Source organism: Nakaseomyces glabratus, chromosome A (genome assembly GCF_010111755.1).
Source record: "Nakaseomyces glabratus chromosome A, complete sequence".
NCBI classification, from domain to species: domain Eukaryota; kingdom Fungi; phylum Ascomycota; class Saccharomycetes; order Saccharomycetales; family Saccharomycetaceae; genus Nakaseomyces; species Nakaseomyces glabratus.
Window position 1 is genome coordinate 209,750 of NC_088951.1, and position 25,832 is coordinate 235,581.

The 25,832-nt window shown below is 37.1% G+C and overlaps 7 protein-coding genes and 2 non-coding genes across 9 annotated transcripts; 4 read left to right on the forward strand and 5 right to left on the reverse strand.

Annotated features, from left to right (window-relative positions):
* Positions 1 to 44: 44 nt before the first annotated feature.
* On the forward strand, positions 45 to 11,276 carry TRA1 (histone acetyltransferase TRA1; the record flags this gene model as incomplete). The annotated part of the gene is made up of 1 exon (XM_444849.1): positions 45 to 11,276. The coding sequence occupies one exon, from the start codon at positions 45 to 47 to the stop codon at positions 11,274 to 11,276; it is 11,232 nt and encodes a 3,743-aa protein (XP_444849.1).
* Positions 11,277 to 11,428: 152 nt separating this feature from the next.
* Positions 11,429 to 11,499, reverse strand: tG(GCC)1. Its single transcript has one exon. It is a non-coding gene; the product is annotated as a tRNA-Gly (tRNA).
* A 380-nt stretch (positions 11,500 to 11,879) lies between these two features.
* Positions 11,880 to 13,100, forward strand: TSR4 (small subunit rRNA maturation protein TSR4; the record flags this gene model as incomplete). Its single annotated transcript, XM_444850.1, has 1 exon — positions 11,880 to 13,100. One exon carries the CDS (start codon positions 11,880 to 11,882, stop codon positions 13,098 to 13,100), a length of 1,221 nt encoding a protein of 406 aa, XP_444850.1.
* A 109-nt stretch (positions 13,101 to 13,209) lies between these two features.
* On the reverse strand, positions 13,210 to 15,237 carry IFM1 (translation initiation factor 2; the record flags this gene model as incomplete). Its single annotated transcript, XM_444851.1, has 1 exon — positions 13,210 to 15,237. The coding sequence occupies one exon, from the start codon at positions 15,235 to 15,237 to the stop codon at positions 13,210 to 13,212; it is 2,028 nt and encodes a 675-aa protein (XP_444851.1).
* A 368-nt stretch (positions 15,238 to 15,605) lies between these two features.
* On the reverse strand, positions 15,606 to 15,986 carry GVI51_A01749 (uncharacterized protein; the record flags this gene model as incomplete). The annotated part of the gene is made up of 1 exon (XM_444852.1): positions 15,606 to 15,986. The coding sequence occupies one exon, from the start codon at positions 15,984 to 15,986 to the stop codon at positions 15,606 to 15,608; it is 381 nt and encodes a 126-aa protein (XP_444852.1).
* Positions 15,987 to 16,727: 741 nt separating this feature from the next.
* Positions 16,728 to 18,800, reverse strand: LAG2 (Lag2p; the record flags this gene model as incomplete). Its single annotated transcript, XM_444853.1, has 1 exon — positions 16,728 to 18,800. One exon carries the CDS (start codon positions 18,798 to 18,800, stop codon positions 16,728 to 16,730), a length of 2,073 nt encoding a protein of 690 aa, XP_444853.1.
* Positions 18,801 to 20,666: 1,866 nt separating this feature from the next.
* Positions 20,667 to 22,997, forward strand: ROD1 (Rod1p; the record flags this gene model as incomplete). The annotated part of the gene is made up of 1 exon (XM_444854.1): positions 20,667 to 22,997. The coding sequence occupies one exon, from the start codon at positions 20,667 to 20,669 to the stop codon at positions 22,995 to 22,997; it is 2,331 nt and encodes a 776-aa protein (XP_444854.1).
* A 316-nt stretch (positions 22,998 to 23,313) lies between these two features.
* tA(AGC)1 lies at positions 23,314 to 23,386 on the forward strand. Its single transcript has one exon. It is a non-coding gene; the product is annotated as a tRNA-Ala (tRNA).
* A 167-nt stretch (positions 23,387 to 23,553) lies between these two features.
* Positions 23,554 to 25,575, reverse strand: GVI51_A01837 (proline--tRNA ligase; the record flags this gene model as incomplete). The annotated part of the gene is made up of 1 exon (XM_444855.1): positions 23,554 to 25,575. The coding sequence occupies one exon, from the start codon at positions 25,573 to 25,575 to the stop codon at positions 23,554 to 23,556; it is 2,022 nt and encodes a 673-aa protein (XP_444855.1).
* Positions 25,576 to 25,832: the final 257 nt, after the last annotated feature.

Genomic DNA, 25,832 nt, shown 5'->3' on the forward strand with positions numbered 1-25,832 from the left:
ACTTTACCGCTCTGGATATTGCATAGACTATATAGAAAGCAAGAATGGCGTCCGCTGATCAGATTAGTGAGTATGCCGAGAAATTGAAGGACGACCAGCAGAGTCTGGCGTCGCGGTACTCGACGGTGTCTGAGCTGTACGATTTGATGCAGTTACTGAACACGCCTGAAGAATTTCAAATGTTTCTCACCTCTATGGTGCCTATCATCCTGGAGCAATTGGAAAAGATTGACATAAGCTTCGAGTCCAACTCCTACGAGCAGAAACTAAGGTTTTCCTTGCTGGAAATTTTGAACAAGTGTATGGTGAACCAAAGCTTTGAGCCATACGCGGTCAGAGTAGCAGATGCACTACTAGATATTCTTCCTAAGGAAAACGAAAAGAACGGTGTTATAATAACCAAGATTCTGACTATACTCTTCAAGTCATTCAAGAATATTTTGGGTGAAAAGGTGAACTCCTTCATCGATATCATTATCCAATTCTATAAGAACAGGCCCGAGCTTGTGGAGAAGACTTTTTACTCCGATGAAAATGGTGGGTTGGAGAACTCCAGTAGTAATGATGATGACGATACAAATAACAATTCCAATGATGAATCTACTATGGAGTCTAATAACGATAGTACCAACATCCTGGACGTCAAGAGCTCAAGGGGCTCTGTGGATGATGATGTTCACGAGAACTCAACCAAAGGTCAGAAGCTCAGACCATCTTTACACTCCTTTAAAATCTTATCGGAATGCCCAATTACAATGGTCACCTTATATTCTTCCTACAAACAGTTAACCACGACTTCATTGCCCGAGTTTGCTCCATATATTATGACTTTATTGAGTATTGAAGTCAAACAACAGAAACAAGCAAGAGAGGAAGCTGAGAAGAGAGGCGAACGCTTTGTCTCTGTATCACCACTAATTAATGATAAAGCAGCATACAACGACTTCATCTTGGCTCAAATTAAAGCTACATCATTTTTGGCATATGTTTTCATTAGAGGATACGCTGCGAACTCACTACAAAATTATATTCCAATTGTGCCTGATTTGATTATACGCTTGTTGCAAGATTGCCCTCCTGAATTGCCATCAGCCAGGAAAGAGCTGTTACATGCAACTCGCCATATCCTTTCCACGAACTATAAGAAATTATTTCTTCCAAAACTAGACTATCTGTTTGATAAAAGTGTCCTTATAGGCAATGGCTTCACAATGTATGAAACTCTTCGGCCTCTCGCTTACAGCACAGTTGCTGATTTTATCCATAACATAAGATCCGAGCTAAAACTTAATGAGATTGAAAAGACAATAAAGATGTATACCGAATATCTCATGGACGAGTCCCTTGCGCTCACAGTGCAAATTATGAGTGCCAAATTACTGCTGAATTTGGTGGAAAGGATCCTGAAACTAGGTAAGGAAAATCCACAGGAAGCACCTAGAGCTAAAAAACTCCTAATGATTATCGTTCACGCCTATGTTACTAGGTTCAAAAAATTAAATAGACAATACAATACCATTATGAAACAGCATAAGAAAATTGAAAAGGAGAAAAATATAAAACAGCATTCAAAAAAGAACCCTCTACCAGAAGTTGCTGATGATACCGACAATTTCATTAAGTCAGTATTGAAGGAGAATTACCTGGAAGACACTACCGCCAAAAATAAGGAAGACAAATCAGAGGGTAAGGTAGAAGAGATTGAAGTGGATGAGCCTGTAAATATAGAACTCTTTGAATTGCACGATCTTCTTCCAATTCAGCTATCCCCAAAGAGTCATAATGACCCTGTTAAGGATGCATTTTACCTTTACAGGACTCTGATGTCCTTCCTGAAAACTGTGGTTTACGATCTGAAAATATTTAATCCATCAGCCAATGAGTACACCCTAGCTCATCCAAAACTTTGGGCTTCTGTATCAAGAGTTTTTTCATATGAAGAAGTTTTAGTATTAAGAGATTTATTCCATGAGTGCATTATTGGGCTAAGGTTCTTCTCTAGTGAAAATCCTGTTAATAAAGACCTCCTCTCGAAGAAGCATTTTGATATTACAATGCCAAGCCTCCCTGTATCAGCTACTAAAGATGGTAGGGAGTTGATGGATTACTTAGCATTCACTTTTATGCAGGTAGATAGTGCAACATTTAATGAAGTTGTGAACGCCGAAATGGACTTTTTATATGATAGAATGCTAGAAGATTCAGCGCTATTACATGTAGCACAATCTTTTCTAACAAGCGAATTAACATCTCCGAACTTTGCTGGCATACTGCTCAGATTTCTGAAAAGAAAACTGAAAACATTGGGCAACACTGATTTTAACACATCCAATATTCTCATCAGATTATTTAAACTTTCATTTATGTCTGTGAACTTGTTTCCTAATATTAATGAAATTGTTCTATTACCACATCTCAACGGACTAATATTAGATTCTCTGGAATACTCCAAAACTGCTGAAGAACCGCTAGTTTACTTCTACTTGATCAGAACGCTATTCAGAAGTATTGGAGGCGGAAGGTTTGAAAACTTGTACAGATCAATTAAACCAATTCTTCAAGTTTTATTACAATCCCTTAACGAGAAGATCGTTTCTGCTAGATTACCTCACGAACGCGAACTATATGTGGAGTTGTGCATTACGGTACCAGTAAGACTGAGTGTTTTGGCACCCTATTTACCATATCTGATGGAGCCTTTAGTATATGCTTTGCAAGAATATCCTGATTTAGTATCACAGGGCTTAAGAACTCTTGAACTATGCATTGATAATCTGACTGCCGAGTATTTTGATCCAATCTTAGAGCCAGTAGTTGATCAAGTCTCTAAAGCTCTTTTCAAACTGCTGCAGCCACAGCCCTTTAACCACACAATCAGCCATAATGTTGTTAGAATACTGGGTAAGCTAGGAGGAAGAAATAGACAATTTTTAAAGACACCTACCGATCTAAAAACAGTTGAATCATTAAATGTCGATCTTGTTACAGAAGCAATGGCTAATGGTAAAAATGGCTCAATGTCACTTTCTGTTACTCCTGGTGTTGAGGCTGCGGTATCAATTATTGAAAATCATGCATCAGATTTGGAGGCCAAATTAAGTGCTTATAAGTATTTGAAATCGGTTTTCTTGCTGTTTATCAAATCTTCGACTAAGTTTCCAGATGATTATCACAATATAATCAAAAAAGCAATTGACTTGTTACAGCAAGACAAATTAGAATTGAAGGAGGATTATTCTTTAGAGTGTTACGTTCATAGGAAGGAATTTTATGATCAAGAGGCGCTTCTGATAAAGATATTTGAATCTATATTTCTGGCAACCTCTACACCTGAATTAAAAGAGGATGCAATGAAATTACTAAATAAACTTGCTGACCATTTCTCCTTGCTACAGGTCAATAAAGCTCTGCAACAAAAACGGTTCCAGTCAGACACATTTAACATAGATATCAAATACTCTGATCCGATGTTTTCGACCAATATTCTCACAAAAGCTCTCATGTCGGCACTATCCAGTTATAAGGAAGATGTAAGAGAGTCCAGTATATTGACGATAAAGAGAATTTGCGAAAGAAGTTTACTTATCTTTGGTTCTAAATTAGTCTTTAAATACTCATTAGTCCCAGACCTGATGAAAGATGCAATTCATCTGTGTTTTGACGAGGCATTTTACAATAAAAGAGCTGGTGTACTAGGTATTGGTGCAATAATAGATAATATAGAAGCATCAGAGGAGTACTTAAAGTCTTTGAGATTTGAGCTAATTGATGGTCTGCTTTTTGTTCTCAAGGATACTCCCGAAGAAGCTCCCGTTCTTATTACAAATGAGGCTGAAAACTTATTCAACAAAATCTTAGAGAGAACCTGTTCGGAAATCTCGGAAGATGATCTCTCATCAAAGGGATTACAAAACACCTTAACTGATATTGTTTGTGAACTAAGTAATGCCAATCCCGTAGTTCGTAAAGCATGTAAGAATGCTTTAGAACTAATTTCAAAAAATTCTAATATGCCTATCGTCAAATTAATGGATCATTCGAAGCACTTTTTGCTCTCTCCAATCTTTGCAAAGCCTTTGAGGGCTCTACCTTTTACTATGCAAATAGGTAACCTAGATGCGGTTACCTTCTGTTTAAGCTTACCAGGAACTTTTTTGCAGTTTAATGAGGAGCTATTTAGACTGCTACAGGAAGCAATTGTTCTTGCTGATGCCGAAGATGAATCACTATCAACAGCTCAGAGAGCTGCAGAATATAAGACTTCCCAACAACTGACGCAATTGAGAGTATCCTGTATAAAACTTCTTGCACTTGCTTTAAAAAACGAAGACTTCGCCAATGCACAGCAGGGTAATATCAGAATTAGAATACTGGCCGTTTTCTTCAAAACAATGCTTAAAACATCACCAGTCATTATAGAAACTACATATGAGGCACTAAAAGATGCACTCTCTGAAAATTCCAGGCTTCCAAAAGAACTTCTCCAAAATGGTCTGAAACCACTTTTGATGAATTTATCTGACCATCAAAAACTTACTGTTCCAGGCCTTGACGCTCTTTCGAAGCTATTAGAGCTTCTAATTGCCTACTTTAAAGTTGAAATAGGTAAAAAACTACTAGATCATCTTAATGCTTGGTGTAGAGTGGAAGTACTTGATACTTTATTTGGTCAAGACATACACGAACAGACACCTACAAAAATTATTGTTAGTATCATTAATATCTTCCACCTTCTCCCCCCACAAGCTGATATGTTTCTAAATGATTTACTACTGAAAGTTATGTTATTGGAAAGGAAGCTGAGATTGCAAATCGATTCACCTTTTAGAGTTCCTTTAGCGAAATATATGAATCGTTTTAGTTCATCAGTGATAGAATACTTTAAGAAGAATATGGCTTTAAGACAGTTGGTTGTATTTATGTGTAGCATCATACAAAAAGAGGAAGCGAAAGATCTAGCAACCCGCTTTGAAAATGAACTATCAAACTTTTATGAATTTTATATGACATCGATCCCTTCAAACCAAGTCCGTGTGGTGAGCTTTTTAACTAACATGCTCGATATATTTACAACTGTTTGGAAGATCAGAGGTAATGAATGGCTGAAAGATCAAAAGGATTTTGTAATGAAACTAAAAGATATGGTTGCATTGACTATTGACACAATAAAGGAGAACAAATTTTATATAGACCATCTGCAACTGTCACAATCCATTGAGAAATTCCAATTCATATATGTCAACTTGCTAACACATTACCCTAATGAACAATCATTATTTTTTGAATTTATCGAGTTTTTAAATGCCAAGGATATCTGTATGACTGACTGCTTCGATGACTTCATCTTCAAAAATATTGTGTCCTTGTCTGATAAAGACAAACAAAATAGCTTACTTGAGGAGTCAATAGAATACTCTCTAAAAACTAAATCATTAAATGTGAGTGTATTCATCTACAAAAAAATAGTCAACCCATCACTAATATTTGAAGTTGCTCAAAACCAAGATCTTAAATGCTATGGTGAAGCAAAATTGCCAGCCTGGCTCGAACTTATCGACTCTAAAATTTGGAAGACTAAGAACAGCTTATTATTAGGTACCACCGCAAATTGCCACGACAAGTTTAGGTTTGAGTTGTTACAACTGACTGCCATATTGATAAAGTATGCACCAAAGATTCTAACTGATGTCAAAAGAGATATAATTAAGTTCACATGGCATTTTATTAAACTAGATGATATCATACTGAAGCAATCCGCATATTTGACAACAGCGCTTTACATCAAAGAATTCGACTTTCCTATTAAAGTAGCCACTCAAGTTTTCGTTTCATTACTGAGATCAAGTCCATCAGAGGGGAAATTTTTAGTGAAGCAGTCATTAGACGTCCTTGCACCTGTGATAGATGAAAGACTCAAGACGACAGAAGATCCAGATATTTGGATAAATTGGGTAAAGAGAGTAATGTTTGAGAACACTTCGAGTCAGAACATTATTCTATACCAGTTTATTATAGACCACCCAGACTTGTTTTTCAAATCTAGGAACCTATTTGTTTCAAATATAATTCATCAAATGAATAAGATGTCTTTTATGTTGAACTCAAATCCAGAGAATCATATACTTGCGATCGACTTAGCTTCTCTTATTTTGAGATGGGAAAACAGATCTGCAGGTCAAGCGAACCAGCAATTATTGGATAAAGATGGTGATATCTCTATGTCAGATGCTAATGACACCAATGAGATTAAAACTGAACATGGTGAGGGCGAAGTCGTAATAAGTACTATCCCAATGAATTTAAGAGAAACTTGTATTGCTTTCTTGATAAGATATATCTGTGCCAGCAACAACCGTGCTTCTGATTCGGAACTGGGATCTCGTACATTGCAAATACTATCAGAATTCTTATCTGAGCAAAGCTGGGAGAATGTTAACGTCAAATTAGAATACTTTGAGAAATTTCTCCTTTCACAAGATATGGAAACGGAAAACCTATTATATTATTGCATCAACGCTTTGGATGTCTTATATATATTCTTCCAAAATAAGACCGACAAGTGGATTTATGAAAATCTTGCTAACATCGAACATTTGTTGTCGAAATGTATTAGAGCGCATCATCATGATCTCCAAGAAGCTTTACAAAAAGTTCTCGGCCTGGTTTTGAGAGCTATACGCTTACAAGAGAGCCAGGACAGTAGTGAAGAAGAACAACCTGGTAAGGGATTTATCAGCTCACTAATCAATGTCATCGAAAAAAATCTTCAGGAGACAGCATCTGTTGCAGCTGGTGTTACTTTGTCGTGGACATTATTTAAGACATTCCCTGACAGTATAGAATCTTTACTTTTACCCTTAATGAAAACCTTTAGCAAACTTTGTAAGGATCAGCTAAGCATGACTCAACCTAAAGATGCTGTCGCAATGGAAGAAGCACAACTAACTACCAAATTGCTAGAAAAAGTCTTATTTATTCTTTCAATCAGAATCGGCTCACTTGGTGATTCAAGAAGACCGTTCTTGTCGACGATGGCATTGTTGATAGACCATTCAATGGATCAAAATTTCTTGCGTAAAATTGTTAGTATTACTCGTTATTGGATATTTAACAATGTCAGCTTCCCAACAGTGAAAGAAAAAGCTGCTATTTTAACAAAAATGCTTGCCTTCGAAGTTAGAGGAGAACCAACGTTATCGGAACTATTTTACAATACCGTCTTAAAACTATTTGACGATGGACAATCCACCAATCCAGAGATTACTTCGCGAATGGAACAACCCTTCCTTGTTGGAACATGCACCAGCAATAAAGACATAAGAAAGAAATTTATGTCCATATTAAATTCCAGCATAAAGGATGATATAAAAGAGAGAATCTACTACATTATATGTGATCTTAACTGGGAGTTTATCGCTGACTATCCATGGTTGAATCAAGCGTTGCAGCTTTTGTACGGTTGTTTAGACTCTACTCAATCATATGAAATCATTAATAGCTATGAATTATCAACTCCATTAACTTTGAAGAGTCTTTTAGAGGAAACGAACTCTGAAAGTTCTGCTGACGAAACTACTGAAGAACTAACAGCCTTTATTACCACTCATAAGAATGATATTGAACAAATATGTGAAATCAAGAAGGCTGATATTTTTGATCCATTGGTAGAAATATTTTATAAAGACCATAAATCAATTCAGAGGGCTTGGGTTAATTTTTTCCCTGAAGCCTATAAGTGCATTCCAAAAGATGAAAAGTATGGCTTCATCCGATCTTTGATAGTTTTATTATCAAAACCGAACCCCACCAGACAAAATTCAAACAGGTTGAATGTAATTAACATGTGGTTAGAATCCTTTGGGAAGATAGAGTCATTCGAGGTTCCACCACATCTTGTAAAATATCTGGCCATTTCATGCAACTCATGGTATCAATCGATAAATATTTTGGAGTCAATGCAGAATAACTCACAAATTGAAAATGGAAAAATAATAGAGGCCGTTGAAGATTCCTTACTTGAATTGTACATCAACCTTCAAGAGGAGGACATGTTTTATGGACTTTGGAGAAGAAAAGCCAAATATACTGAGACCAATATTGCTTTATCATATGAACAAGTTGGTCTTTGGGAAAAGGCACAACAATTGTATGAGGTTGCCCAAGTTAAAGCCAGGAGTGGTGCTTTGCCTTACTCTGAACCAGAATATGCGCTATGGGAGGATAATTGGATTATATGTGCAGAAAAATTACAACATTGGGACGTTTTGACTGAATTAGCCAAACATGAAGGTTTCACTGATCTTCTACTTGAATGTGGTTGGCGTGTGGCTGACTGGAATACAGATCGGGAAGCACTAGAACAATCAGTAAAAAGTGTAATGGATGTACCAACTCCTAGAAGACAAATGTTCAAAACGTTTTTGGCACTACAAAACTTTGCAGATACACGTAAAGGTGACCAAGATGTACGCAAATTATGTGGTGAAGGTATACAACTAAGTTTACACAAATGGGTCTCTCTTCCAGAGAGATACACTCCCGCACATAAGTGGCTACTTCACGGTTTTCAACAATATATTGAGTTTATGGAGGCAACCCAAATTTATGGTAACCTGCATACTACGACTGTACAGAACTTAGACGCCAAAGCACAAGAAATTAAGAGGGTACTACAAGCTTGGAGAGATCGACTTCCAAATATCTGGGATGATGTAAATATGTGGAATGATCTGGTTACTTGGAGACAACATGCATTCCAAGTCATAAATAATTCTTACTTGCCATTGATCCCTGCTTTGCAACAAGCTAATAATAATGGCAATATTAACACACACGCTTATAGAGGTTATCACGAAATTGCTTGGGTAATTAACAGATTTGCTCATGTGGCTAGGAAACACAACATGCCTGATGTATGTATTAATCAACTTGCAAGGATCTACACCTTACCTAACATCGAAATCCAGGAGGCTTTCTTAAAACTGAGAGAACAAGCTAAATGCCACTATCAAAATACCAACGAATTAACTACTGGTCTTGATGTTATCAGCAACACTAACTTGGTATATTTCGGAACTGTTCAGAAGGCTGAATTTTTTACCTTAAAGGGTATGTTCTTATCCAAACTAAGGGCTTATGATGAAGCAAATCAGGCGTTCGCCACTGCTGTTCAAATCGATCTAAATCTCGCAAAGGCGTGGGCTCAATGGGGTTTTTTCAATGATAGAAGATTAACGGAAGAACCAAACAATATTAGTTTTGCAAGTAATGCCATCAGCTGCTATCTACAAGCTGCTGGCCTATACAAAAATTCTAAAATCCACGAACTACTTTGCCGTATTCTATGGCTGATCAGTATGGATGACTCTTCAGGATCCATAGCAAACGCATTTGAATCTTTTAGAGGTGAGGTACCTGTATGGTATTGGATAACTTTTATTCCACAATTATTGACTTCGCTGTCTCACAAAGAGGCCAATATGGTGCGCCAAATATTAATTAGAATAGCTAAGAGTTATCCACAAGCTCTACACTTTCAATTAAGGACTACGAAGGAAGATTTCGCTGTAATTCAGAGACAAACTATGAATTCATCAGCCGAGAAAAAGGATAAAAATGAACAAATAGTCAGCAACGGAGATCATCGTCAACCATGGGAATATTTGCAAGAACTAAATAATATTCTAAAGACCGCATATCCCTTGCTAGCTTTGTCTCTAGAATCCTTGGTTGCTCAAATCAATGAGCGGTTCAAAACAAGTACCGATGAAGATTTGTTTAGATTAATTAACGTTTTATTAATCGATGGCACATTCAATTATAACAGACTACCCTTCCCCAGGAAAAATCCAAAACTACCAACAACAACAGAAAACAATTTGATGAAATTTGCTAACACCTTGTTAGCACCTTATATTAGACCTAAGTTCAACGCTGACTTTATTGAAAGTAAACCAGACTTTGAGACATACATTAAAAGACTTCGCTATTGGAGAAAACGTCTGGAATCAAAATTGGACCGTGCTCCTGCTGTGGAAAACCTCGAACGAATTTGCCCCCATTTGAGTAATTTTCACCACCAGAAATTCGAAGATATTGAGATTCCTGGGCAATATCTCCTGAATAAAGATAATAACCTGCACTTTGTTAAAATTGCGAGATTCCTTTCTCGCGTTGATTTTGTTTATGGAACTCACTTTTCTTACAGAAGGATCACCATTAGAGGACACGATGGTAGCTTGCATTCTTTTGCAGTACAATACCCAGCCGTACGTCACTCCAGAAGAGAAGAGCGGATGTTCCAACTCTACAGATTGTTTAACAAGACATTATCGAAAAATGTTGAAACCAGACGTAGAAACATTGAATTCCATCTTCCAATTGCTGTACCATTGTCTCCTCAGGTACGTATTATGAACGATAGTTCATCATTTGTGACAATGCAACAGATTTATGATCAATATTGCGAAAAGAATAAAATTGACCCTTACATGATTCAGGATTTTATTTCCGAAAAGTTGAATTCCGCATATGATAAGGCACTTCCTCCACCTGATAGCACTGTCCTGAAGGTAGAAATTTTCAGTTCTATCCAATCATTATATGTTCCAACGACAGTTATGAAGGATTATTTCTTGAATTTGTTCACTTCTTTTGAAGAATTTTGGCTTTTCAGGAAACAGTTTGCCTCTCAGTATAGTGCATTTGTATTCATGTCTTTCATGATGATGATCAACAGTAGATCACCACATAAAATCCATGTCGACAAGAATTCTGGTAATGTTTTCACCCTTGAGATGCTTCCTTCTAGATATCCGTACGAAAGAGTGAAACCATTACTCAAGAACCAAGAATTGAACCTACCATCTGATGCTCCGATTTTCCATAATAACGAGCCAGTTCCTTTCCGTATGACCTCTAACATCCAAACTTTGATTGGAGAAACAGCACTTGAAGGTGTGTTTGCTGTGGACCTGTTTACTATAGCAAAAGCATTGATTGAACCAGAAAACGAACTAAACACGTTACTGACCCTATTTATTAGAGATGAAATTATTTCATGGTACAGTAATCTACACAGGCCAATAATTGAAAATCCACAATTGAGAGATATGGTACAAACCAATGTTGATTTGATAATAAGAAGAGTTGCGCAAATGGGACATGTTAGTTCCACTCCTACTGTCATTACGCAATTCATTCTTGACTGTATCAGTGCATCAGTAAACCCTAGGAACCTAGCCAAGACTGACATCAGTTTCATGCCATGGTTTTAGGACATCTTTTTGGTTTCTTTATACTTTGTAATATTAACATGTAACTTAAATGATATACTTGTATACATAACATTGTTTTTCTCCGATGTATATAAAATATCTTGATATGCTGTTACTAGAGCTTTACCTACTTAAAACAATTGATAAAAAAATGCGCAAGCCCGGAATCGAACCGGGGGCCCAACGATGGCAACGTTGGATTTTACCACTAAACCACTTGCGCTTAGTGTCTTATTGGTTGGTGAAAAACAATTAACTAGTATCAGTGCTCTAAGTAAAATGCTCGTGTGCTCTGAATTCCTTCATATAATAGTAAAACAAATGATTTAGGGTTTACAAAGCAGTATTTATGATATTGAAACCGAGGCACAATGCGTGCTTTTGCTTAACATATTTAATTTTGGGACTTTTGCCAATGAATTTTATACTAGGCACTACAGAAATTAGTGAAAAAAAAATTTATCACCGAGATGAATGCGATGAGCTACAAGAACAAATCAATGATATTTTATAGGATCAGAAAATTAATACAATTCCAAGCTTTGCTATATTTATCAAAGAACATATTAGTTAAATCCAAGAGAATATCGACAAATATTGATCATGTCAGATACAGAACACTCTACATTTGAGGACGACGAGTATATTAGCAAACCGGGCGACGTTTACCTTGCCTTTGTTGACACTCCAGTTAAGGAAGATGATGAACTGACCATAGAGGACACTTTTATCGGCGGGGAACCAGTTTGGCTAGCTGAGGATTCTTTGCCCCCAAAAGATATGCTAAGATGTGGTGCATGCAAAGGATCAAACAACTTCAAACTCTTGTTACAGGCGTTCTCACCATTGGACATAGCCCAAGTTGAAGAGGTACAAAAAAAATTGAGTGTACAAGACCTTACCCATGTAAATCCAGATGATGATCGGGTTTTATATGTATTTATCTGTACTAAGTGTCAAAGGAAACCCAATTCTGTGCGTTGCATAAGAGGTATAAAAAAGAACAAGAGTACCACAAACCGGGAAAGCGTTGATAAAAAGATGCAACAATTGTCAGAACCAAAAGAATTTAAGATCAATCCATTTGACATCACCAAAAGTGACACTTCGAATCCTTTCAGCAATCCTTTTGGATCACAAGACAACTCGAATCCTTTTTCTACAAACGTTAAAAGTGGAGAGATAGATGATATAAAAGAACCTCAATTATCTACTAAGGCCCAACTGAAAGCAGCTCAGTCAGAGCATGATAAAAAGAAGAACAAAGAGTTTGACACATCAAAAGTGTTCAAGAGCTATCTGCTATACGTAGAAGAAGAATCTTTCAAAAATAAGAAACCAGATCATCTAAAACTACCGAAAAACCTGAAAATTGATAAAGAAGCACTTGATCTAACAGGTACAGACGAAGATGACCTCGAAAAAGATCCTATAAAACTAGATCCTAGAACTGAAAAACTTTCCAAGTTCTTGGATGACGATACTTTCCAAAAGTTTCAGGAAGTTGTCGCATACAATCCACATCAAGTACTACGCTATGATTTAGGAGGTATGCCTTTGCTTTATGCCGACATGAAAACGGAACAACCTCCATTCCGTGTTCCAAATCCAAGTTACAATTCTCAAAGTTGTAGGGTTTTTGAAATGCAATTGATGCCGAAGCTAATAATGGATTTGGAAGATGAAACCGATGTTAACGAAGGTATGGAATGGGGTACAATTCTAATTTATACTGATATCCAAAATTTCACACCACAATGTGATGAGAATGATGTTGCATATGTTGAAGAGTATGTAAAAGTTCAATGGGAATCGAGGAAATAACGCGACTCTAATATTAAGATCTTTCAACAATTGTTAGCCGTTAGGGTAAATGCAATTTTATTTATACAAGAACTATGCATTTCTATACCTATCTATGTACATGTTATAATTATAGGTATCTTTGTTGTTGAATATTTTCATAAACCTGGATAATATCACCTTTTTCATAATTTTCAAAACCAGAATCAAATGTAATGCCACATTCATGGCCTTTAGTCACGGTTGCGACATCATCTTTACCGTGTTTTAATGTCGATAGTTTTCCATCATATACTATATTTTTGTCACTCCCTCTCGTTAATTGTACCAGTGAATTTCTATTTATCTGGCCGTTCAATACTTTACATCCAGCGATTTTGAGTTTCTTCTTTTTCAAACTATATTCGAATATATCCCTAATCTCAGCTGATGCCACAATCTTTTTCTCAAATACGGGCTTCAAATTGTCAATAAGAATTTGAGTAACATCTTCAATCAATTTATAGATGACGTTGTATTGTCTAACCTGAACTTTTAATGTGTTATTTAGAACATCATTAGGTAATGGCCCAAGATTAAAACATAATATTGTACTGTTAGTAATATTGGCTAATTGTAAGTCACTTTCAGTTGGAATGCCTACTGAGCTTGAGACAACCTTACATTGTACTTCCTCATTCCCTAAATGCGATATACTTCCCACAACTGCTTCAACAGAACCAGAGACATCTGTTTTGACTATAAAATTAATGTCTTTTACCTTAGGTATCTCATCTTCTACATCATCATTCTCAAATTCGTCAACATCATCGGATTTCTGAGCTTGCTTTTGAAGTGCAACTTGCACACTTTCCTCATTCATTTTCTCAACCAGCTCTGCGCCTTTTTCAGCATCTAGTAGTTTCTGTCTTTTTGTAATATATTTCTTTGCTACTGATTCACTTTTTACTTGGATTATCTCGTCACCTACATCAGGGAGATCTTTCCATCCAGATATTTCAACTGCTTCAGCAGGTGGAGCAAGATTCAAGGATTTATTATTTTCGTCACTGCCTCTCATACTTCTAACCTTACAATAAGTGTTTCCACAAAGTAAAATATCACCTTTCTTTATTGTTCCTTTCTTAACTAGAACTGTAGCAGCGTTTCCGATGGTCTTTCTAACTTTACTCTCGAGGATCCAGCCTTCCGCCACAGTTCTGGGACCATTTTCTGACCTTATGTCCATAATATCACTCAATAATACGATGGACTCTTCAAATGTATCCATGTTTTCACCATTCTTTGCACTTACAGGAATAACTTGTACATCACCACCAATTTTTTCAATTTCAATTCCTTGTGAAATCAGATCATTCTCAACTTTTTCCAAATATTTATTTCTTTGGCTTTTATCTGGCATTTTGTCTATCTTCGTTATTGCTACAATTAGTTGATTACCTGAGTTTTTTATGTGCTTTATGGCTTCAATTGTTTGCGGCATGACAGAATCTTCTAATGAAACTACTAAAACAATAATATCGGTAATATTCGCACCTCTCTCTCTCATTTTTAAAAACGCAGCATGTCCAGGAGTGTCAAGAAATGTAATTTTTCTACCAGAGAGGGGCGTTACTACTTGGAAAGCCCCAATATGCTGTGTTATACCTCCATGCTCCTGTTCAACCATGGAAGATTTCCTCAAATAATCAATGATCGTTGTCTTTCCATGATCAACATGCCCCATAATGGTTACCACTGGTGGACGTTTTTTTAAAAGCTTTGGATTTATAGGTGATTTCAGCTCATCATATACATTACTAATTGTCAGAGCAGACGCTGATGAAGAAATGTCGTAGTTGTACTCTTGCAAAATCAATTCCGTTAGTTCCTTAGACAATATATAATTGTTTGTAATACTCTCAAAACCCAGCTTTCTAAGATCTCGAATTAAATCCTCCACCCTACAATTTATTAAATTGGAAAGTTTGTTCACAGAAATGTAGTTCGGTATACTGAATGTCAACGGTCTCAATTCAGCTAGCTTCCTTTTATTCTTCAGCTTATTGTTCCTCGATAATTTTGGTGCTGTTGATGTGTACCAATTAACCATTGAAGTCCTGTATGGTAGCAGCCATCTAGATGATGGCCTGGCTGTCCTCAGAGTGTGCTTCAACATTTTTCCACAATCACCTCTAATACAGTTTTATAATACTAATGATGTACAGCAACTATTAGGTATAGCCTTCTTACACTTCTCAATTGTTCACATGTGTTAAAACTTGGATAGTTTTCGAATATTTAATATCCATAACTAGAATTTGGCAAATCCGCTGGATTATTTTGTCAATAATGATTTGAATTTATTCAGGCTTGTTTGACCGTAACGAAAGGTCTCTAATAAAATACTAAATTACATAGACATATTGGTATTTAATATTTATTCTATAGTAAGTGGCAATAAGATAAAATGATAATGTAGATTCCATAAAATACTTCTTCGGCCCACCCTCAATGAATCGCCGTTGGAGCTTTTCCTTTTGACAATTATTCGAATAGCTTTGATCTGTTGTAAATATTCTTTTTGAAGTCTTCATACTCAAATGAAGATCTTCTTCTGCCAGTTAAGGGTCTTTCCTGTTGTCTGGAATGATTGTTTCTTTTCATGTAGTCTACTTCGTCTTCTTCTGCCACTTTATTACAATTGCTTGTCTTACTATCATGATCTGATTGCTCTATAGAGGAAAGCTGATGTCTGGCATTTTGCATATCCATTGATATGGGGTCACTCTCCTCGTTTCTCTTTGAACTTAACGCATCAATATAGTTGCTAGACCTACGTCTATTTAGAAATTGTGGTGGTGTTTGGATATCTTGTTCTTTCGCCTCTGGGGCCTCCTCTATATGTGTGTAGCTATGATTCATCATTGTATTGTTTATATGGTTTGTTTGCTGTGTGATATTCAAATATACAAGATTAAGTGTTCATAGCTATAAATGCAAGACTTAGTATTGCTCTTTCATCCCGTAATTTATATACGTTTCAATGAAGGTATACGCACTTTACAGCTGATAGAACGTTAAGTGATGGAAACAGACCATGCCGGTCAATTCAGAAGCTTATCCATTACAATTTGTTTCGAAAAGGGGAGAGGTTTATTGACGTATAGCCTGTGATCTGGTGATAGGTTATTGTCGAAGTATTTTAGAGTAAGTGTGACTCGACAATGCAGAAAAGGAGATAAGTGCTGCAAACATTAGTAATTGTGCCAAAACCGAACAGACATACAAGTTAAGGGATCGAGTAAACATACAGGAGAGAATCATTAAACGTACTCAACTCAACAAAGGTCCCCTTGGTTGATGACTCCCTTTGGCAAGGGGATTAAGGGAGCAATGTCAAATGAAGGTGGGAGAGAACTATCAAAGGTACAAAATGACCCTTGACACTTCTACGAGCCCCATCATCTCAAGTCATGAAGACTTTAGCCTTACCCTTTTAGACTTGATTGAGGTATTAATGTTACGAGAAGTTATGAAACGCTTCATTTATATAGTCTATTGGACGTGTATTATGTGTTGGTACAGATTTGTCAGGTTTCGAAATTGTCAATGCTGTATAATCAAAACTGACTGATTCCCAAAAAAATAAAATAAACATCTTACATTCTAGCTATCAACAGTATGGAAAGTAAATGGTGGGTAAGCTGTTAGGAAATTGTTTGTTGGTAAAGTGGATTCAGCGATTATTGGTACTAAATACTTACTATACCATGTGGTCTCCAAAGCCAGTATTTCTTCGTAGTGTTCATCTAGTAGTTTCTTCAAGATAGACTGTGCAATATCTCTGATTAAGTCCTGTTTATCTTTAATACCATAATGTAATAAACACTCTATAACTTTGCACACTAGTAGATGTTTGGTGATATCAAGGCGCGAAAGAGTAGTGTATATCATTGTTCGCAATGTTGCCCCGTTATCTACTTTCTTGGAGATATTGCCCGCCTTAAAGGTATGGACGAAGCTCTTATTCATTCGTAGATGGGGTAATAAAGCCTCAGCAATCAAATTCTCATCATTTCCGCTAAGATATTTGTCGTTATCGCCATCGGTTACTCTAACATCGATCAAATGATCAATTAGCTCAATAATCGATTGTAACTCCTCAAGACTCACCTGATCTTTGCCGAGATATTCAATTAAAGTGAAAACAACAGCCCCTTTCCTCTCAGGAATTGGTGTTGAAATTTCAGTTTTTAATTCTTCTATGCTTAAAACTTCATAAGTTTCAAATACTTTTCTATCAAAGTCTTCTAGACGCTCAAAAAAGTGTGTAAAAAGACTGAACGTTTTCGAATCCAAATTAGAGTCAGAAACTTTGGATTTTATACAATTTAATTTTTCCCTTGCTGTAGCGAGGTGTGGTCCAAACTGTATTACACCAGTACGTTCAGCAAGAAATACATCGTAAAGTATGTTCAAGGAATGCTTTACAATTACATCGTAGTCACGGTTATAGATATCAATATCCTGCAACTCTTCCTCCGTCACCTCCAGTAGATTACTAGAGGTGTCGTCACCCTCAAAATCTACTGTAAAACTTAAATCTTCATCATAATTTGAAGACATACCTGCATCAAGCTCGTCAAGATAAGCTTGCTGGTCAATATCTTCAACGACAATATCGGTATCACTTTCAGTGGTAACTAGGTCGTTATTATTGTGGTGTTTATTAATGACATCTCTGGATTCAATCGACGGGATAATGTTTGTTAAAATATTGAGAACTCGATCGAGTAACAATATAGAAAGGTCGGACGGTAATTTCGGATGTCCTTCGTTGGTAATTGTTCCCTGTAATAAGTAATCTTTCAGGTTAGAGATAATTTCTAGCATTTTTGAAATGTCAGACTTCTCAGTCTCTTTGGTAATCTCATCAATCAGCTTGGGAATAATTCCTGAGCAGCATTCAGCGAATTTGTACCAATTCTTGGACATGAACTTCAGATTAGAGAGACTGAAATATTGCTGCGTTTGTGCCACAGCAGCGATATCTGTGTTTTCTATTACTTTATTGAGCAGCATCTCACTTGACGTATTGTAATCCTCATAATCATGAAGGCTTTCGATACACATTTTCAGAGCTTTCGGGCTAAGGAATCTGAGTCTACCATCATAGGAAACCTCTATAAGTTTTTGTATTGTTTCTTGATATCCCTGTAGACCCGCTACAGTAGTTTCTTTTTGGCTTTCCTTTAGCATAAAAGACACTAGTTTCATGAACTCTTCATCTTGATATTTGGACTGATAGTTATCGCTCAGAATTTGATCATTACGTGTAACACTTTTGATATTCAAATCATTTGAAATCAATATATTTAGTATATTTCTCAACGATTGGACTAGCAGATTGGTTATGGTTTCATTACCAGATTCTAAAGAATCTATAATAGGATAAAATACGTATCTTTCGATATAAGCCCACATCAGGCCATTGCTGTTGTATTCTTCTACTTGTGAATCAAACAGGCTCAAAACAGCGCGAGGTAACACTTCAAAGGACACCAATTGTTGCAACTCAGAATCAACGTTATGGGTCAAAACTGGTAAATAAAGATTGGCCATAAGTTTATCAAAATCTTTCTGAATACTGCGAATGAGCACTGGTTGCTTCAATGTCATATATCTGAAGTCATTGTCCTTGGCATTATTATACTCTTCGATAATGCTCGAAACCTCCATTTTATATTTGTATGACCTTCTGGATAATAATTGGATAGATTATTAGCTGTTCCAACACTATTTCAACTGTATAATTCGTTTTGGTACAGAGATATGCAAATTAAACCAACATAAGTAAAGAAAGCCTCGAAATGATTCAATTTTTCACGCAAGAGAACTTTTGACTTCCCTTTATTGACTAAATGTTTTCCTTTGCAGCAGTGTAGCTTTTTTTCTTCTTCCTTCTGTTGGACAGGAAGAAGCTACCTTCAAATTAACCAGTCACTCTTCCCTCCCCCCCATTGTTCAATCCCAAACGGGAATTGATGTTCCCCTTAGGGGACATCAATCACTGCAAGAACTTCAGCAAGGAGAACTGACTGCAATCATTAACTTCCCACAAGAGAAACGGTGAGATCGTTATTGGCCACTCAAAAAACATATAAATCACGTGAATATAGATCCCCCATTACATCCATAGCAAGGTTGATTGGCACAGACAAAGCCGAAGAATCACTGTTTCTGGGCAGCTTCACCTACTTTGCATAGAGACCACTGCACAGAGAGCCCAGTTTTTCCGAGTTTTGATTTATAACCGATGCAAGATCTGAAAATAGTTCCGATCGCAGTATTCAATGCAGAGAAAACGCGCAGACTATCCCAAAAAAAGAAAGAAAGCTCTCTCTAACGCTTTTTTTCCGAAGAAATCGCTATTTATTAAGACGTTGCTGTTCGGTCACCTCATTTGTACGTACGTTTCACTGGTAATGGTGGTGTATTAATCGATTGTATAACAGTTGTTCCCTTTCTTTCTTTTTTTTCATTTCATATTTTTCCGAGTCGAGACAATGCAGTTACCGAATAGTGTGCCCTCATTTCAGAGTAAATACATTTTTGCTATCCTTGAGTGTATCACCATTTTGCTTCTTGCTATAAGCTGTACCGCTTGCAAGAGCTGTCTTGTATCGTATGGATTGTCGGGTACCAATCACACGGAGTTTGGACTCGCCTTTTCGAGGCATGTTGTTTCTTTTTTTTAGCAACTGATCTCTATGTATATGCAATGCATTAGTGAAGCAATGTAGAACTCAGATCAGGTATTCAGTACGAGAGAAGTAGGCTTCTTTTATTGTTGTTCGGTGTCATTTCTATATGTAGATAACAGCAAGGATTCTGCATTTTTTTAGAATCGAAATGGCTCCGTGCCCTCTGGTCCCGCATCAAGATTACGTCAACTGAGAATATTGCTTGAAGAGACATTGCTATTTCGCTACAGAACTATGTGTTTTGAGATCTAGCATTCTAGGCTTTCTATAGTGAGTACATAATAGCACAGAGCGATGCTTCACATAGTTTAATCTCACAACTGAAACTGATATGTTGATTGTAGAGCAAAATTCTTATGTAGAAGTTGTTCGATATCTCTATTTCTATATGAGGTACTCTCGACAATAGATCCGCAATTAGTATAGGTTTCATATAAATTAAATACATTTTGCTAGAGCTGGAGAAGTTCTGCCAATTCATTGAATCCGTTGGCATTCAGCAATAGTCCCACAGACCAAAAATTTCTTTTGACGAACATAGGGGTCACAAGCTTATAATCTGTTAAACTATTATCCATATACAGATCACTTATCTATTTGATTAGATTATCATTCTTTAGTCCCTCTCAGATACTCATTCCAAGATCCAATTCAGTACCTATATATTCTTTTGAAACGGCCACTGGGCACAATCAAACCTTCAAAATTATTGGTGAGCACCTAAGATTACATCATCCACAGGTGCCTTACTTCATCATAGCTAGGTCATCACAAAGAAGGAACATCTAAGCATTTGCATCAAGACATTGGCATTCTCATCCAATACATTGCAGATATTGAAATGGTAGTAAGTAAGAATAGCAGTTCAAGGGATCCCCTTCTTTTTGATATAAGGTTACAAAGCACAGAGGATGGTATCATTTTACTGAAGGGATCACCAGAGGAGGCCTCATCCATATTTCTTTCTGGGACAATAGTGGTTTCTGTTCAGCAGCCTATATATATCAAAAACTTGACGTTAAGACTTAATGGGAGAATATTGATGCATGTTCCAATAACTACCAATACTCCAAAGGGATCATACACTAGATATACCAAATTTCAAAAACGATTTTACCACCATCAATGGGATGATTTTAACATTAAAAACTATTTTGCTAATCTGTATGACAATTACGGCAAGGCTGCCATTGAAAGTGAAAGTAATGTATCTAAGGAGGAACGGAAAGCTACAGAGAATTTGCTGAAAAGAAAGAGAGCCAAATCAACAAACTCCATTCTTTCATTCACAGGGACTTCCTCGAACGCAAGTTCAAATTATCATACACTTGTAAGGGGAAACTACGAGTTTCCATTCACAGCAATTTTACCAGGCTCCCTAACAGAAAGTGTTGAAGGTCATCCGAATGCTACAGTCATGTACTATCTAGAAGCAGTTATAGAAAGGCCAAAACAATCGGACCTGATTTCTAAGAAGCATTTAAGAGTGATAAGAACACTAAGGCCTGATGCATTAGAATTGACTGAAACCATTTCAGTAGATAATACATGGCCGGAGAAGGTGGAATATTCAATTAGTATACCATCAAAAGCTGTTCCGATTGGCTCAAGTAGCCCCATTGATATTTCAATTACACCATTGATGAAAGGGTTAAAGTTGGGTCCTGTGAAAGTTCAGCTAGTAGAGGTTGGTCAATTGTGCAGTGCCACTGGTGTCTCTTCATTAGATGATAGACTGGTGAGTAAAACCAAGATAAAAGATCCTTTTGGGCACTTAGCAAAATTACGTAAGAAGAAGTATACTGCAAAGAGTTTAACTGATCCTAATTTTAACACCGGTTCTGATGATGATTCCGATATGGATTTCCAAGATAAATGGGATATTAATACAACAATTGAAATACCTCCAAATTTGCTGGCTTGTGTTCAAGATTGTACGGTCCTGAATAATGTAAAAATTCGTCATAAATTAAAGTTTGTCATCTGTTTAATTAATCCAGATGGGCATATGTCTGAATTAAGAGCATCCTTGCCTATTCAATTGTTTATATCCCCTTTTGTTCCAATCAAGACCAAGTCTCCCGAAGCGATAGAGAGAGACATTAAACTATATGGTACTAATTATGCAAATGGTTCTTGTAGACCCACAATAACGATCGGTAGGTCTTCTGGAAATAATAGTCCTATAATACAACAGGAAAGCACTTTTTCAAATAATGACAATTCTGGTGCCTCAGAGAATGAAGATCTAATATTTTCGAAATCACTTTCCGCAGTTGAGTTATCCAGTATGAATGTCAATACCAGTGAGTCAGTTTCATCTCTAAATGGTCTCATGGTTCCTCCAAATTATGCAAATCATGTGTACGACCGATTATGGAATGGTAGAATGTCGCCTGTTGATGTGGTTCAAAAGGACACTGAACCCAGTTTTTCACCAGATAATCGATCAGGGTATTCTACCCCTGTTGCCAATAGAAACAATTTTAATGTAGAACAACTTCAGGGAAGCTTGCAAAATCTAGTTATAGAAAATGAACAAGAGGGAACCAATGAAAATGAAACCCAACAATTGACTGCTATTCAACAAGATATGTTGTTGGCAAGTCCTTCGTTGGAACCGGACTATGTACATATTTCTAGAAGTGCTTCTTTTAGTAGATTAGCATCATCTGCATCTTTGAAAAGCGACTGGCAAGTAAAGGATTTAACTAGTGTACCATCGTATGATAGAGCTATGAAATCGGATTTGGTGGGTGATGATCTGCCACCAGCTTACCCAGATGAGGACAATCAAGACTCGAAGGATGCTATTGTCCTTGAGAGACCACAATTTATACATCAAAAATCGAACTCTTCTCTTAACGTTCCTGGAAGAAGATATTCGCATAATTTTAGCAGGAGTAATAATAGTTCTAGCACTTCCTTAAATAATCTCTCAATGGCAACATCCGGGTATGGTCAAAACTTAGGAGTCAATAATTACAATAAGGGGAGCACAGCAAGTAAAAAATTTGCCTTCGAAATGACACCAGTTGATAGTAACCACAACTTTGAAGAAAGCCATTCCTCCATACCTATGGAGCGGGCATCATCGAGGGCAAGCCTGAACTCTAATCATAGATCTGGTTCTTTTGCAAGTTTGGTTGAACTATTTACCAAGAAGAGGTAAATCGTTTATAGGTGTACATATTTTTATGTAGAACTTGAACATTTTGAGTTTTCATATATTGATTAATATTAGGAATGACAAAACCGAAACGAAGACTTGTTAGTTAAAAGAATTATCATCTTTCAGGTACCGGTTTAATTATGTCATTTGTTAGATTAGAATCACCGGTATCAAAGACAAACGGGACGCCTACATTTTTTGAATCCTATGTACCACCAGCTACTGACATGAGCTTATACGTGTATATCCAGATCACATGATATTCTTACTTGTTATGATATTTATCTATCATTTTTTAGATATCATTCAAAACATTGGGCGTGTGGCGTAGTTGGTAGCGCGCTCCCTTAGCATGGGAGAGGTCTTGGGTTCGATTCCCAACTCGTCCATTTTTTATTATTTTTTGCATTATGCAGTAGTATTTTACTTACAATTGTGTTCTAAATTATGTATAAAAATATAATACGTTTGCGTGTGTCATTAAAATTTAGCTATATTAATTTTACAGGATCAGTGCATATGCTATAAAGTTGTCTAATAAGTAAGTATATTACTCTTAGTAAGAACGGCCAAACATACAGTATTGAATGGCAGCGCGATCACATTTGACACACTTTTGTCCTTCCTTTAGAGGTGGTTGCTCAAATGGTATACATAAGGATTTGGCACCCATACTAGGAGCCTTTTCATCTTGTTCAAATTCTTCACCATCATCCTTTCTGGCAGAGGCATCCTTAATATCCTCTTCACAGTCCATAACGCCACACCATGGAGAAAGTATGACATTCTTCTTGTTCAAAGCAGGAACAAAGTCCTTCCATTCATCAACAATAATTCTGTGGCTGTCAAATAGTTCCTTGGCTTTGTTGTACATATCGTTATGCATCTCGTCCATGATTTCAGGAATTCTTGACTCAAGTTCATCCAGCTTGACAACGTACTTACGGGAATCATTTCTACGAACAACCACTACTTGACCTTGTTCAATATCCTTTGGACCTAACTCGACACGCAAAGGAATACCCTTCAACTCGTATTGAGAGAATTTCCAACCTGGAGTGTAGTTGTCGTTATAGTCACCGAATGCTCTAACAGATGCCTTTAGGAGACGGTCTTCAACATTCTTTGCAGCATCATGAATGCTCTTACGTTGTTCGTCAGTAGTCTTCTTAGTGATACCAACTGGGATAACTACGGCTTGGTGTTGGGCAACTCTTGGAGGAACAACTAGACCCTTGTTGTCAGAGTGGGTCATAACCATGACACCAAGGGTACGAGTAGATAGACCCCAGGAGTTTTGGTAAGCATAGACCTTTGGATGTTCTGGACCCAATGGATTTTCAACAGAAAGGTTAAACATCTTAGAGAAGTTTTGACCCAAGTGGTGAGAAGTAGCACCCTGAATACCACGACCAGTTTCTGGAATGTAACCTTCAACAGTTGTGGTAAAAGCTGCACCAGCGAACTTTTCCTTTTCGGTCTTCTTACCCTTTACCACTGGAACAGCCAATAGTTCGTTATAAATACCGGCGTAGAAATCCAAAACTTGCAACACTTCCTTTTCGGCGTCATCTTGGTCAAGGAAAGCAGTGTGACCTTCTTGCCACAAGAATTCTCTGGTTCTCAAAAATGGCTGAGGGTGCTTGAATTCCCATCTAACGACAGAGTTCCATTGGTTCAACTTCAATGGCAAGTCTCTGTAGGATTGGATCCATTTTGCGTAGTATGGGTAAATAACGGTTTCAGAAGTAGGTCTGATAGCAATTGGTTCTTCAAGTTCAGAAGAACCAGCTCTGGTAACCCAAGCGACTTCAGGAGCAAAACCTTCAACGTGGTCCTTTTCCTTTTCTAGCACACGGGAGGAGACGAACATTGGGAAGTAAGCGTTCTTGACACCGATGGCTTTGATTTTAGCGTTAAAGTAATCTTGGATGGATTCCCAGATGGCATAGGAGTTTGGTCTCAAGATGTAACAACCAGAGATATCATAGTAGTCCAACATTTCACCCTTAGTGACGACTTGCTGGTACCAGCCTGAGAAGTCTAGAGACTTGTCAACAGTGATACCGATCAACTTTGCATCTTCAATAGCAGCGTTAGTTTGAGCTGGCTTTTCCTTCTTTTGTTTAGGCTGGGCTTCCTTCTTGATTTCAACAGAGAAGTCGACAATTTGCTTGTATTGATCAAATTGAGACAAGAAAGAGCATAGGTCGGACTTCTTGATGGACAACTCGTCGTTCAATTGCAATAGAGTTTCTGGGGCGACAGACTCCAGATTGTTATCAATTAACAGCTTGAATTCAGATTCTGCGTTAGTCAAGTAAGCCAAAGTGAAGCCCTTAGCGGTTTCACACTTGAAGAAAGATTGAAACAATTCATCACGAGCCAATCTTGGGTCCTTTAGGCCAGAGTGGTGAGCAATAGCTGGAGATGGAGTGTTAGTGGATTGCAAAGCAACAACGACAATTGGAACCGGAGTGGCAGTCTTAGCAGTCTTTGGCTTGAAAACTAGCGACTTGACAGCAACAGCATCAGCTGGCTTATCCGACAAACAGAGCTTAGCAAAATCAACTGGCATTTTGCTATTCTTCTTTTGGATGTTTTTGTTTCCTTGCACTTGCTGCCGCCCTGGACTACAATAATTTTTTTGTATATACGAAATAATAACACCAGCCGCTAGTCAGGAACAAACGAAATCACAGAACAGTGGTTTCTTGCAAGAGTTGTCACGAACAGAGTTGAGCATTATACTCATCGAAAGTCAATATCATGCTGAACGTCACTGAAAATTTTTTAGTTTTTCCGTTTGTTTTGTTTTTTTTCAAGCAAATCACT